Here is a 14,239-nt window from a genome sequence, read left to right as displayed (position 1 = left end):
CAGCCCATAGGCTGCCTGTCCGCTGCCTCAAACAACATCTTCATGGAATTTTCTTCCCAGGGGAAAAGGGGGGGAGCATCTTCAGACAAGCCCCTCCCCTCGGTCCAGCACAGAGGCTCTTTATCCACCTTCACCCTTCCTGGAGCTGCCTCTCTCGGGCCAGTGCTATTGGGGGCCTAGACCCCTGGGGCTCCCAGCTCAATGAGAGCAGCAGGACACAGCTTGCAGACAGGGTGCTTTTTGTCATTGATTAGTGGGTCTCAAGGCCCCTCAGGCTAGAAGGGCCCAGTGGAGCCCAGGACAGCATAGAGCTGGACACAGCACACAGGGCCTGCCCCCTATACCCCTGGGAAGGCCATGTCTGTGGGGCAGCCCCCCACAAGCAAAGGGTGCCCGGGGGCCATAACAGAAGCAGGGGAGGGGCCCAAAGAGGAGTGCAGCCAGCAGCTCGGCCTAACTCTGGGTCCTCGGGCCCATGTCTAGCCCTCCTGCCTCAGACCCGGTGGTCTGAGCCTCACAGAGCTCGTGGGCGGCAGAAGGCACAGCCATCTCTGGGGCCAGAGCCTGGTTTGTGGAGCCACAGTGCCAGGCAGGGGCAGGGGGCAGGTGACATGTGCCCAGCTTCCCGGCCCTCTCTGTGGCCTGCAGAGCAGCAGGAGGGAGCTAGAGCCTCCAAGAGAAGGGAATGGAGGAAGGCTGGAAGGCCCTGGGCCAGGCGCAGGGATGCTGAGATAAGAGCTTAGGTCTGCAGGAGGAAGTCGTCCCCTTCAACATCCGGGGCGGGCAGAGCCCTGGGAAGGCTCCCTAGGTCCATGAGCGTGGCACACGGGCACAGGTGCGGGCACAGCTGGGCTGAGCCACCCACCTGCGGATGGGGGAAGGATGGCTGGCTCCCCTAGCCCTAGGCCTTCTCTCTGCCCTGCTCCCAGCCTCTCTGTCCATGAAAGATTGGCTGTGTGACTTGGGAGCCAGGGGCCTGAGGACCCTGCACTCAGCTGGGGAGGGACACAAAGGGAGAAGAGGGCATGAGCCAGGGGATGAGTCTGGCCCCTTGGTCCCTGGCTGGGCTCACTCCCTGGTCCTCAGGGGCACCAGCACCCAGAGGCCTTCCAGGGAAGGGTCATGTCCTTTCTTCTGTGGGCTAGGGAGAGGGAGGCAGTACCCTGGGTAAGCTGGCAGGGGCAGGCCAGGGAAGCAGCCCAGCCCTCTCTGGCTGTATCATTGCTGGGCCTGTCATCCATCCATCATCCATCCATCCATCCATCCTTCCTGCCTCTGTCCTCTCAGCAGCACGGTCCCTGGACCCCTTGGCCCTCCTCTCTTGAGAGCCCCTGCTTTTGTGCTGGCCAAGGGGTGACAGCTGGCTGGCCAGCCCCCACTTGTCCTGGGAGTCTATCATCCACAATGGGCAGCCCAGGGCCAATGAAGCTCCAACACACTTCTATTCTTCCCCAACTAATTACCCCTGGGAAGACATGGCAGGCAGACAGGGGGCTGAACCCTTCTCTGTGTAGGCAGCCCCTCACCCACCCAACCACTTGATATCCACTCCAATGTGTCAGCTGTTATTCTCCCCTTAAGACAATGGGGCCCAGCCAGCCCCATTCAGACAGCAACCCTAGAACAGAGATGTGGCTAAATGTAGTCCAGCCCATGGGACAGACAGGCGAGAGAGAGAGAGAGAGGGGGGGAGAGAGAGAGAGGGACGGAGGGAGAGAGAGAGAGAGGGAGAGAGGGGGGGGGCCAAGAGACAGAGAGACAGGAACAGAGACAGAGAGACAGAGAGAGAGGGAGAGAGGGAGAGGGAGGGAGGGAGAGAGAGACAGAGACAGAGAGGGAGGGAGAGGGAGAGACAGAGACAAAGACAGAGAAAGAGACACAGAGGGAGAGAGAGGGAGAGGGAGAGAGAGAGAGAGAGAGGGAGGGAGAGAGAGAGAGAGAGGGGAAGAGGAGAGGAGGGAAATAGCAGTCCAGGCGGCCCTGGTTACCCCAATGTGGTCAAAGTGGGACCAACCTCAAGGAAAAGGGGGAAGAAAGAGGGGCACAGAGATGGAGGGGGGCTGTGACAGAGACCACCCAGAAACCTGGCAAGGTTTGGGAGAGAAAAACACGAGAAACCACAAACACACATGTGCGCGCACCCCCCCCCCCCAGCCCTGTGCACACGCACACAAACACACACGCACAAGCCCAGCACTGCCTGGGGAAGGGTACAATCTAATAGGAAGGTCACTAGAAGCCGGAACTCTCCAGGCCTGGGATTCACATCCTAAGGGGATGGATGAGGCCTTCCCTCACCCCCAGACTCCACACCCAATGGGGGCCTTTGCTTCCCTAGCCTCAGGAACGTCTGACAATCAACCAGACGATAGTCCTTGATGACTCCGTCACTGGACGTGATCCCCAGGGCAGTTGGCCATCAGACAGAGGGACACCTGGGTAATTTCCAAGGGGCCTCCGCCAGCAGCCTAGGCCTACTTCCCATGGCCAAAGCAGAGACCCATCCTTCCTCCCCCAGGACAGGGCAAGATGCCCTTTCAGTGGGGCTCAACTGCCCAGGGAAGGCCATCAAAGCTGAACCCCTGGAGGGCGGGACATGGTTCACCTAGGAAACACCTGGGAAACGTGGGCACGGAAACGTGGAATCCCCTGCTCACTGTCAAGGGTCACCAGAGCTCCATAAAGGCCGACCCCAAAGACCCCCAGAAAGCCCAAGCCTAATCCAGGACCCACAGGGAGCCGACGGGTCTGGGCAGCGCGGACAAGGTCAGGAAGGATGGGCCTCTGGGCAGCAGGTCTCCATGTGTCTGAGAAACCTTCTGGACACCACCCAGAGCCTCTGTTTCCTTGACTATCAAATTCAGATAATGGCACCCGCACTTCACAGACTCCTGTGGAACAACTTAAATGCTAAATGATCGTATTATGATCAGCGTTATTGTTATTATTGAGAACAAAGGAGGTTATAGTCAGGTCGTGGAGGGCTGGGCTTCTTTGACCCTGGCCCGATCCCCCTCAAGACTGATTCTTGGACCATAGACAGATTGCTGCCCACCAGCACTGAAAGGACCTGTGGAGGCCAGGTGACTGACCCCCACCTCTTGTTGCTGCCTGGCACAGAGATGGGGAGGAATCTGCCCCAGAGCCACAGCCGTAGAGCAAACACTAGATGCCAGGCCTCCCGCCACCCCACCAGGACAGGTCTCATCCCTTGCCCTAGGCAGCCTCCCTCTGCATGAGCCCTGCTGCTTAGCAGAGAGAAAGGGGGACTGACTAAAAGGAAATGCTGTCCCTCTGCCTTCCTGGAGCCCAGAGCAGGGACCTGTGCTGGGCCCTGCCCCTGCCCATGCCAGTGCCCCCAAAGCCAGGGACGGACTGCAGGACACTGGGTGGCTAGCTGTGGGTGTGCGTGGGGCCACAAGGGGCAGTCTCTGCCCAGGCTCCCTGCCCTTCCTCTTCCCCCCAGGTGAGGAGGGGGCTTGGCTGCCAAGAGCAGGGCAGGGGACAATGAACCAGCTTCCTTTCTCCCTTGTAGAAGCCCTTGGATCCCCTGAGTCCCACACAAAAAGCACATCTTGGGGACAGGGAGGTGCCGCCCGTCATGCTCCCTTGGGTGTCGGCCCCAGCCGGGTTGTAGCCGCGGCCGGGACCTCAGACTACAACATACCAAGGACAGAGGCTGCCCCCTCCAGGCCAATCAGGGAAAGAGGGAGCCTGACTCCTCGCTCCCTGGAGCCAGCCCTCAGAGCTGGGGGGTCAGAAGCTCCCTCACACTAGTGACTGGCATCACCAACGCCTCCTCTGACAAGGAGCTGGAGGACCACAGCCTCTAGCCCAGGCCAGGCCAACCTGAATCGGTGGCCACCGGAGAGCCACCTCACTGCTCTCAAGGTCCCCTGAACTCCCTGGCCGCGGCAACCCCACTGAGGCCGAAATAAGGGAGTCTCTGCTCAGCGGCCTTGGACCTTCCTCCTGCCACCCCTAGCTAGGCACACAATCCGGGCAGGTGGCGAGGCCAGCACCCAGCCCCAGCCCCAGCCCCCAGCCCAGACATTGCTGGGCCCCAACAGAAGGATCTCTGCTCCGCCCTTTATCTCATTTGAGCCTTGATCCTGTGGTGCCCACGGGACCCTTCCCCAACCTGCAGTCAAGTAAGTTGCCCAAGGTCACCCACCACCTGAAAGAACGTGAGCAGTGTGTCCAAGGGACAGAAACAGGCCTCGCCGTCACCAGCCGGTTCGGCCTCATCCCTTCCCTGCGGTCGGCCCACCACAATGCTTGTGGGTGAGCTGGCCGGGCGCTACCTCCTGTATGGCCGCCGTGGGCGCACATCGGCTGCCGAGGTTCTGGGGCACTGGGGAGGGCCAGGCCTGTAGCAGGGCGGGGCAGGCCTCCCCAACCGAGGGGATTGGGGGCCGGGCTTGTTGTCTCTCGGAGCAGAGTCTTCACCAAGAAAACCCCTGAGGGACTACGAAGGGTCAGACATACTGAGCAACAACAGCCGCGTTAGAAATGGCTTCCCTCCCCCGCAGGAAGGTGGTCAAATGGGCCATAGAGGAGCATTGTCGGGCGGGGGAGCCCTGGGGAGGCCTGTCACCCCCCAAACTGGGATCTGGCCAGCCCCAGGGGCTGGGGGCACAGGGCAGCCCGAGGCAGATGGGCAGGAGAGCCTGCCCACTGTCAGGGCACTTGCTAGCCAGGTGACTTCTCAGAGCCAGTTTCCTCACCTGTAAAGTGGGTCTAACAATGGCACCTCCCCACAGGGGGTTGTGAGGATGAGATGAGGTCATGTCTGTAGAGCGCCTGACCATCCCGACAGCTGACGCCTACGCTAGGCCAGTGGGAGGCCCTCAGGACGGCGCTGGGAGCTGCCAAGGGATAGCGCTTTCCGGCCTGCCCATGGCCAGCACACCTGGAGGAAAAGGAACTCAGAGCTTGGAGTCCCAGTGGGCCTCCCTCGGAGGCCCCACTTCCTTCCTCTACCGGCCACGGAAGCTGAGCTGCCCACTCCTCTGTCTCCGGGCTGCCTCGCTCCTCTGGCCTCTGATGGCTCTTCCAGATCGTTCCCTGAAATGTGGCTCTCCTCAGCCGCCAGCCAGGCTGAGTGGGGGCTGGGGGTGCTCCTGACCTCAGGACAGCCTCCCACGCTCCTGGGCAGATCAGCGCCACTGGAGATGGATTCAGAAGAGGGAGCGAGCCCTTGGGGTCCAAGCACCCCAAGAGGGCATCTTGGGGGAGGTGCTACAGAAGCTGGGTCTCCCAGGCCCCCCAGGATTTCAACAGAAAGAAAACACTTCCCTGGGCAGAAACTGCAGCCCTAACTCTTGGAGCCCCAGAGCTGCCCAGAGCCCAACCTGATGACCAGTAGCTGTGAAGGACCAAGGACACCCATGAGGGAAGAGGGTGGCGCGTTGTGGGGGAATTCTGGTGGGTGGCTCGATTCCCTCCCCCTCAGGGGGCCCAGGAGGCTGATCCCACTGCATGCAAGGCCAAAGCCTCTGCTTCTCCCATAAGGCCTCAGAAGGGTAGGAAGTTCATGGTTGGGTCCATCCCTCCAAGAGGGAGAGTGAGGCAGGCAGCTGAGGGGATGGGAATGGGGAGCGACACCCCCGCCTGGGGAAGAAGCCACTTAAGGCTCTCCAGGGAAGTCGGAGGGGTGTATTCCAAGGTGGCATTTTGGTAGCGGCCAGAAGGGAACAGGAAGAAGCCCAGAGAAGCAGGGCAGCTGTCAAGTAACATGGAGAATTGATCATATCCTTTCCCCCAAACACACAGAATGAAACAGACTCTCAGTTTCACAAAGAATCTTGTGTGTTCTCTCGTGGATGGAAATGCTGTGTGTGTGTGTGTGTGTGTGTGTGTGTGTGTGTGTGTGTGTGTGTGTGTGTGTGTGTGTGTGTAGCTCCCAATTTTTAAAAAAGGCAAAAAATGGTCAAAGAAAAGGGTTGAGAGAAGTTGTGGGTGCCGGCTCCAGGAGACCATTTCGAAGCGAGGGGGGGGGGGTAGGCCCCAAGGGAGCAGAACTCTTCCTAACAGAAATATCCTGGGCTATGCCCAGGGAGCAGGGTGGGTTTTTCGCTTGGTCTTTGCCCTCCAGAAAGACCCCCTCATTGGCCACTGAAATGGGTGCAAGGCTCACAGAAAGTCGAGCACAAGTTTGGGGGTCATGGAGTCGAGACTGAATAAGAATCCATTGCCTGTTGGCCAAGCCCTTGCCTGCAGACCTCTAGACATGAGGGGCAGCCTGGCCAAGGGCATGGAGATGGGAGATGGGCCCACGCCTTCCCAAGGTATCCATTTAGCCGATGTTGAGCCCTAATGTGTCTCTGCTCCCTCTGCCCTCCAGGACCAAGCAGAACAATGTGCCTCTCTTTTCCTTGTGACTGTCACTCCTACCCAATTCTCTTCTTTCCAGGATGAATACCCCTAGGGCACTCCAGATCTGGAGCCCTCCTGAACCCTGAGCCTCCTGCTATCCCATGGTGCCCACCTACCAACATCAGCAGTGGGGTTCCCCTGGGTGATAGGAAGAGAAAGTGAGTGGGCTCACTTGGGGTTACTTGGAGTTCACCTGGGGGTCACAAGCCCTTTATCCCTCCTTGGTGGGCTTTCCTGCCACAAAGCTCATGGCCCAAAGGCACGGTCACCACTGGAGGGGGCTAAAACACCCAGGAGGTCATTTTACAGGGTCTTGGGGGCCCCTCAACTTCAAGTCCAGGTCCCAGGCAGAGCAGAAAGCCAGCACCTCCCCCACACACACACCCCAGCCACAAGGCCAGAAAAGAAGGTGGTGGAGTAGCTCAGCTACAAGAACTCAAGGTACCCCCTGACCCCCCAAATCTGCCTGGGAAGGCATTGTTGGGGAGCCCCACGGCTCCTCGCAAGAGCAGCAGTCACGTTTCCACCCGTGCAGCTGCGAACGCCCCTGAGGACACACGTGTCTGAAAACGTGCCCGGTAACGGTCCTGGGACCGGCCCAACACTGAAACAAGATTCCTCCAAGAAAATCATTTTTTCAGGCACACTCAGCAGAATATTTAATCCCCTTGGATGCTGCCTTTGGATTGTTGAGATCATGCTGAGATCGCAGGTTTCTGGCACCGTAAAACCCTTGCTTATGAAAAGAAGGGAAAAAATATGGGCTCTCTGGGAAAATCCATCTTCCACCCTCTCCATATTGTGTTCTCAGCATCCAGCTTGCTCAAATGCACATTCTCCAGCTGGGACCCAGCCCAGCCCAGCTCCCTCAGAATGCTGAGAAAGTCCGGGCTTTGGCTGGGTTCTTCTTCCTCTGAGCCCTCAGAGAGGGGGGCTAGGAGCCCCCCACCCCACCTGCCCAGGGACAGCCTCAGCCAGTGACCCCGGCTCAGGAGAGGCAGCGCCGCAGAGCCAGCTCCGAGTGAGAAACAGGCTTCCGAGCCAGCCCGGAGCAGCAGGAAAAGGGGGTCGAGACCCCCTCACTTGACAGTGGAGAAACTGAGGAAGTCCAACTTGTCCAGGCTCCCACAGACCTGAGAAGTTCACCCAAGAACACATTGTTCTGCACTCCCAGCCCAGCATCCTCCCCTTGACCTCTGCCCCCCCCCCAAAGAGGAGACCTACTGACTGAGGGGTCCCTAGCGCATCTCCATAAAGATGCCTCCTCTGACTTCAGGGGACCCAGGGGTGAATGAGCAGGAAGCAGTCAGAGGGAGGCTACCCTTCCCTAACCCAGGGAGGGGAATCCAGGCCCCCCACCTGCCTGCAGGCAAGGGCTCCATCTTGACCCACCCTTTGCTTGACCCTGGAGGCATTCCATAGGTCAGTGAGATGCCCCTTCCCAGCACTGCCGCTGCCTCTCCCAGTCTTACACTCTGCCCTCACACCAGACGGAGGATGCTGGGCAGCCAACAGTCTAGGTCAGCATGGTGCCTGCAATGCTCTCTTCTCACCTCTGCCTCTTGAAACTCCAGTCTCCCTTCAAGGACAGCTCTGGTGACCCCTCCTTAGCTGAGATCTTTCCTGAATCCCACCCCCTCACCTTGGTGGTACATTGTCTCTCTCTCCATCTCCCTCTCTCCTTCTCTCTTTTCTCTCTCTCTTTCTCTGCCTCTGTCTCTTTCTGTCTCTGTCTCTCTCTCTCCATCTCCCTTTCTCCTTCTCTCCTTTCCCTCTCTCTCTGACCCTTTAGGATTTAAGGAGGAAATCAAAGTCTGAGCCTGTCTGGTGATGCTCCAGCGGATATCCTTTGTTCAATCAGCACATGGACCTTGGGCCAGGAGCTGCTGAGGGGAAGGGCCTGCTCAGGCTGGGATGTGGGAGATGTAGCCCCACCCTCAGCTCCGTCTAGCCTTGGGTGGGGGCATGCATGGTCACACAACCACCCCTGCCAGGGAGCTGCATCTCTGCCCTCTCCTGGGCAAGACCCTGAGCTCCAGGGGGCAGAGGCCACATCCTCTTCTCTGTACTCCTCCCCACATCCCTAGGTACCATGGGTAGCTTCCCAGTCCCCAGCAGCTGGGTCTAGTGTCGAGGTGGGGAGGTGATCGTCCCTCCATACCCTGCCAGGATCTACTGCTGGCACAGACTTGGCTGAAAGCCCCAGAGCCAGTACTAGGAGGTACTGGGGGGGAAGAGGGAGCTGCTGTCTTTTAGGGCTGCTGTGGGTGCGTGTGAAGGGGACCAGGGAGAGGGAGCACCCTGTCAGGGGCTGCTGTGGCAGCAACTGCTAGGGCACCACCAGCCAGCAGGAGGAATGAGGAGCCCCGATCTGTGTATACATACCATCCAGAAGAGGGTCCCGGTGGCCAAGGTGACATACTGCTCGATGGTGGAGAGCACACTGAAGATGAGACAGATCAGAACGATGAGGAAGCTGGAAAACACCCCGAGAAACAGGCGTGTGTCAGTGCCAGGGCCGGGGGTTTCGTGACCCTCCCGCACCTCCATGCCCCCTGACCCCAGAGGGTTCCTGCTGCTCCCCTGACATACAGGGCACCAGGCTAGGGAGGGAAAGGGGAATGCCCTAAGGCATGCCCTCTTTGGTCCATGCCACCACCCAGTGCAGCCCCAGTGGTTGTCCTCTCCAATAATGCCCCCCTTGCACCCGCCCACGAGGGCCATGGCCCCAGAGCTGGGCAGTGTGTGCATACGTATGTGTGTTGTGCATGTACGTGTGTGCGTGCGCACGTAGAGGAGCATGTTGGGGACCCTCCCTGCTCAGTCCGGAGGCTCCCTCATTCATCTGTCAGTGGGATATTTGGCCATCACCCCTTTGGGCACCATCCCCAAAGACTTGAAGGTTGGGCTTTATGTCAGTGGGGAGAAGCCCCTTGTGGACACAATCATGGATCTTCCCTGCCCCCCAACTCCTTATCCTAAGCATCCTCAAACATGGGGATCCCAGTTCTCAGTCTCTCCCTCCAGATCCCCAGCTATGGGTGTGGGGAGGAGACCAGGAGACGGGGAATGTACTGTGGGCTCTGGCTGTGGAAAGGGCTGGTCCCAAGCCTGGAGCCGAGACTATCAAGGAGGAGAGAAGGCAAAGGCTGCACAGAGGCCGGAGAGAAGCATGAGGACGGGGTAGAATGCACTGGATCTGGCCATGGCCAGAGGAGACCAACAGCAGTCCCAGAATGACTCCACCAAAGGCCATCCCTTCCCTTCTTATGCCGTCTTCCTCCCCCCCCCCCCCATCTCCAGGCAGCTCCCTGCATCTGCAGACACCGCTCCCTGGCCTGACCACTAGATGGCAGCAAAGACCAGCCTATGCTCCAAGCCACTCTAAGGCCAGAGCCCCATAGAGCCAGAATACAGATAGATCACCATGGGGAAAGGCCCACCAGGACCCTGGGCTAAGCCTTGTGGGATCCCTGCAGAATCATCCTTGTCCTCTCTTTGGGAAGCCTGCCTCGCCTCCAGGCCCCTGCTTCCCAGGCCGGAGCCAGACTCTCTCTGCTGGGTTCCTCATTCGGCAGAACCCTTGGCAGTCCCTGGAGGGGACCGCAGGCAGGAGCAGGGGCCCGCCCCTCACTGCTGAGTCCCGTTGGCTGCTGGCACTCACCAGCAAGGGAAATGCCCCTTCCCTCAGAGGGCCACAAAACCACCTCATTTTTTCTCATCCAAGTTCACAGACACCCCTGCCCCCAAATTGGCACATGGTGCCCAGGTGTTCTACAGCTAAGGGCAGCGGAAGCAGGGCTGGCACTGGCCGCAAGGCCTGCTTAGCTCCTTCCCGCCTGGGTGACCTCGGGCCTGTCCCTGTCCTCCCTGGGCCTTGGTGACTTACAATGACAAACCTCTGAGGTCTCCTCCCTCTCCAGAGCTGAGCCCAAGGACCCGGGAGCCACGGGACCCCGGTGGAGGGAGTCCAGAGGACATATCAGAGGTCACCCCTGGGGGAGGACTGCTGATGGGGGGGTGCTGACGCAAGCCCCAGAGAAGGAGCTGCAGACCTCAGGGACAGTGAAGGGGAAAGCACTAGTGTGAAGGAGACCAGACAAGAGGGGAGGGCACGAAGCCTGAGGGGTGGTATTGTCCTGGCACGGGCACGCGGGGCCTGGCAGCCCCAGGGAGGAGAAGCCTCCAGGGCCCCCAGCCCCCTCAGCAGAGGCTGCACTTCTCCAGGTCCAGTGCAAAGAGGGGAAGCCGGGCCCCACAGGCTCCCAAGAGCCCTTTCCTCCAGGCAGAAGAAGTGAGATTTTTTCCTGCACAGACAGAGGGCAATGTTGGATAGGAAATGGAATAGGGATAGAGGCTGCTGATTTTGGCTCCACATTTACCGCCTGCATGACCTTGGCATGATCGGCCAACTAGCATTCATCCGATACCTGCTATGTGCCAGGCACTTTGCTAACGGCTGGGCCTCAGTTTACTCGTCTGTCAAATGAAAGCAATGGATCCAATAAGCCCCTTCCAGCTCTCAGTCTTTTGCTGAGCACTGGCATCAGTTTCACCCATCAGAGAGAATGCTGGCATTCAAGGCCTTCTATCTCACAGTCCCAACCAGCTCTCCCACCTTATCTCCTGCCCCATTCAGGTCACACTCTCCCGCATCCTGTCCCCCCAAACATGCTCCATCTCTCCCACATCTGGACCTACTGCCAACCCCTGCCCACTTCTCCATCCTCATCCCCTATCCCTGTGACCCCTCTTGTTGGCCCATCTGCCCTTCTATCTCTCTCTCCACCAGATGGGCAGCTCCCTAAGGTGGTTCACATGTCAGCCTGAGGCTGAGTACACAGTAGGTGCAAAGAAAACTGGGGCAGCCCACAGAGGGGCAAGGCCTTGCCCAGAGGCACCTAGGTGGGAAGTGACAGAGAGGAAGTCCATGCAGAAATAATTCTGAGAGCGGGGCTGGCGTGGGACAGATAGGCAGGTCAAAGGACTAGCGGGGGTGAGCTCCCCGTCAACAGAGGGGATCCCAGCACACCTTACTTGGGGCACACAAAAACTTTTCTTGGTTCCACCTTCCCTTCTTGCCAGCAGCGAGAACTTTTTCCAAGGACAAGGGGAATGTTGCCCTTCTTCCTTGTGCCAGGGAACTGCTTATTGTCAGCTTATCTGATCTCTGTGTCCTGGGGACACAGAGAAAGTCAGCATGGAAGGGGGAGGGGCCTCAACTGGATGACTTGGGGAGAAGGAAAACTTTCCTCTTGGAGTGAGAGAGAGGAGGGACCATTATTTCTAGAGCTGGAGGGACCTTGGAGGTCTTCAGTTGACAGATGGGGAAACTGAGGCAACAGGGTTCAGGGATGAGATGTGCCCCTTCACACGAGGGCTCATTGTGGAGTCTAGGAATGTCCTGTTACAATGGCAAGGACAAGCGGGCAGCTGGCCTCTGCTCAGAACCACCAGCAAGGGAGAAGTCAGCCACACGGACAATCAGATTCCACTGACAAAGACTCACACCACATACACACTTCCGACCATGACCGTCGCCTAAATGGAGGCACACCTGACCTGGCCTGACCCCTCCTCAGCCTGCACCTCGACACCCCGCCGGCCCCCAGTGTCCTTGGGAGAAGCACGGGGTCCTGGGTTACCTGGCCCAGCTCCCTCCACTGCGGGTCCTCAGCCCAGTCACCAGCTCCAGAAGAGATGATCCCTCTGAGCCGGATGGCCCTGCCCTGGTTGCCCTGCGTGGTGCTGACCAGGGCAGGAAGGGGCCACGCTGGCTCTCGGGGGTCCCAGCAGCCTCAGGCCCCTGTGAGCTGTGAGGTCAGGATGTAAAGTTGGGCCTTGCCCATGCCTGAGCCCCAGGGCTGTGTCTGGGGCCTCCCCCAGGGCCCACCCTGCTGCTGGGGTCTTCTAGAGGTCCTGAGGAATGGGGAGAGCTCGTGAAGGCCCATTGGAGGGGCCCGCTGACCACCCCAGGCACCCCACAGGCGGCCCAGGCCTGGCTCAGAGGGACCCAGCCCAAGAGCTGGTACAGCCTTAGGCTCTTCTGAAAATGAGGGTCATAAATGAAGGGCCTGGACAAGAGAGGAGGAGGTGCCCGGGCTCACTCGGTGCAGGGGGCAGCTGGCCCTCACCAGCACAGGCCTGCAGAGAAGAGAGTGCATCCACCCATAGGCGGCTGAAGCGAGCAAAGGGCGCCAGGCTCACAACTCAGGGTCCCTGGCCTTTCTCTGGAGGAGGAGGGAGCTGAGCTTAGAGCTACCCTGTCTAAAGCCCAGTGCTCAGCACCTGCTGCCCAGCTGCCCTTAGGGGCATTGCTCTTCTTAGAAGCTGCCCCGCTGTTCTCGGCATCTCGCCCCTGCACCAACCCCTTCAAGCTGCCCCCCAAAGCCAAGCCACCGAGGCTACCATTGCAAGGTGCTGTGGGCTGGGCCACTGATGGGAGTGGGGAGCCAGGGGAGCAGCACAAACACATTCACACATACATTCACACTCAGATATATACACGTCCACTCACACTCACACTCACATACTCTCAGACACACTCACACTCACTCACTCGCTCACATTCACACACTCTCATAGACACACACTTACACACCCACGTTCACACGCTTTCACAGACACATTCACACTCACTTACACACCCACATTCACACACTCTCATACATGCACACACACACCAATTAATTAAACATACATCTGTCTGTGAATATATATGCACATGTACACGTATATGTATTTGTGTGTGCATATGCAGATACTCAAAAAGAGTTCCCGTGGTAGCCACACAAAAGTTTAAGAAGACGAAGGAAGGAATGTTCACTTATCAGGGGCCTACAGTGTTCCAAGCCCATAAAGGGAGAGAGACTACGGCCTCCCTCCTTTGCCCACAAGTATCTGAATATTTCTCCTGAGTTCAGTGGACGACCAGTTTGGCCCCTCCAGCTGGGCCTCCCACAGTCCCTCCTATGCTCCAACTGGCGGTCCCCTGGAAGCACCCCCACACCTGGAATGCCCTCTGCCTGCCCCCTGCAGGAAGCCCTCCTGCAGGCTCCTCTGGTGCCTGCATCCTCAGCTTTCTTCTCATCTGGGCACAATGACTGTGGCAGGAAAACTTGCCTTCCCATTCTGCCTCCAACACGAGTCATTTGCCCCAGGAAAGTACTTTGTACCTCAACTCCTCATCTGTCAAATGGGGATGTGTGTTGGGGGCTTCGAGGGCCAAAGGACACAACTCTGGGAGAGCATCCTGCATACTCGGGCCATCAGCTGCCAAGGGCATCTGTCATCCCGGAGCCCATCCCTGGCAGGCAGCTTGCCCCAGGGGCATCTTGGTCAATTATTCAGGGGCAGAGTGGGTGGCAGGCACAGGTGGCCTGTTCTGGGGCAGGTGTGAGCCCATTGTTTCTCTGTATAATGGGCGTGTGTGGTGTCTGTCTCCCTATGCTGGGCACCCAAGCCTCACTTCACATGCCCAGCTTGGACACCAGGTGGTCCTGGGGCAAAGAAACCCAGTCCTGACTTCCTCTCTTCAAAGGAAAGGCCCAGAATCAAAGGAAGGCAGCTAGAGAAGCAGCCGGGATCTCAGCCAGCCGCCAGTGAGGGCAATGTGTCCAGGCCAAGCTGCCCTGGGCACCCCGAGACCTGTCCTATCAGCTCTTCCTAGAGGGACAGCCTGGGACTAATGCCCAGGGGTACTATGGGAGGAGACAGCCAGAATCTAAAACCCAACATCCTTACACCTCCCTGCCTTGCTCCAACCACCCTCCCCACGGGCTCGGGCCTAAAGAATCACTGTTCCCATTTTCAAAGGAAGAAACTGAGGCACAGAATGGCCGGGACAGGAGAGAAGTCTTTT

At 58.7% G+C, this 14,239-nt stretch overlaps 1 protein-coding gene across 1 annotated transcript in view; it reads right to left on the bottom strand.

Moving 5' to 3' along the window:
- Positions 1 to 14,239, bottom strand: part of KCNQ1 (potassium voltage-gated channel subfamily Q member 1) — a 333,009-nt gene that overhangs the window by 248,746 nt on the left and 70,024 nt on the right. Inside the window, 1 exon segment of the mRNA XM_043972032.1 lies at positions 8,764 to 8,854. Within this exon segment, the coding sequence (XP_043827967.1) occupies positions 8,764 to 8,854 (91 nt within the window).

Source organism: Dromiciops gliroides, chromosome 6 (genome assembly GCF_019393635.1).
Source record: "Dromiciops gliroides isolate mDroGli1 chromosome 6, mDroGli1.pri, whole genome shotgun sequence".
NCBI classification, from domain to species: Eukaryota; Metazoa; Chordata; class Mammalia; order Microbiotheria; family Microbiotheriidae; genus Dromiciops; species Dromiciops gliroides.
This window is presented reverse-complemented; position numbering and strand designations above follow the sequence as displayed.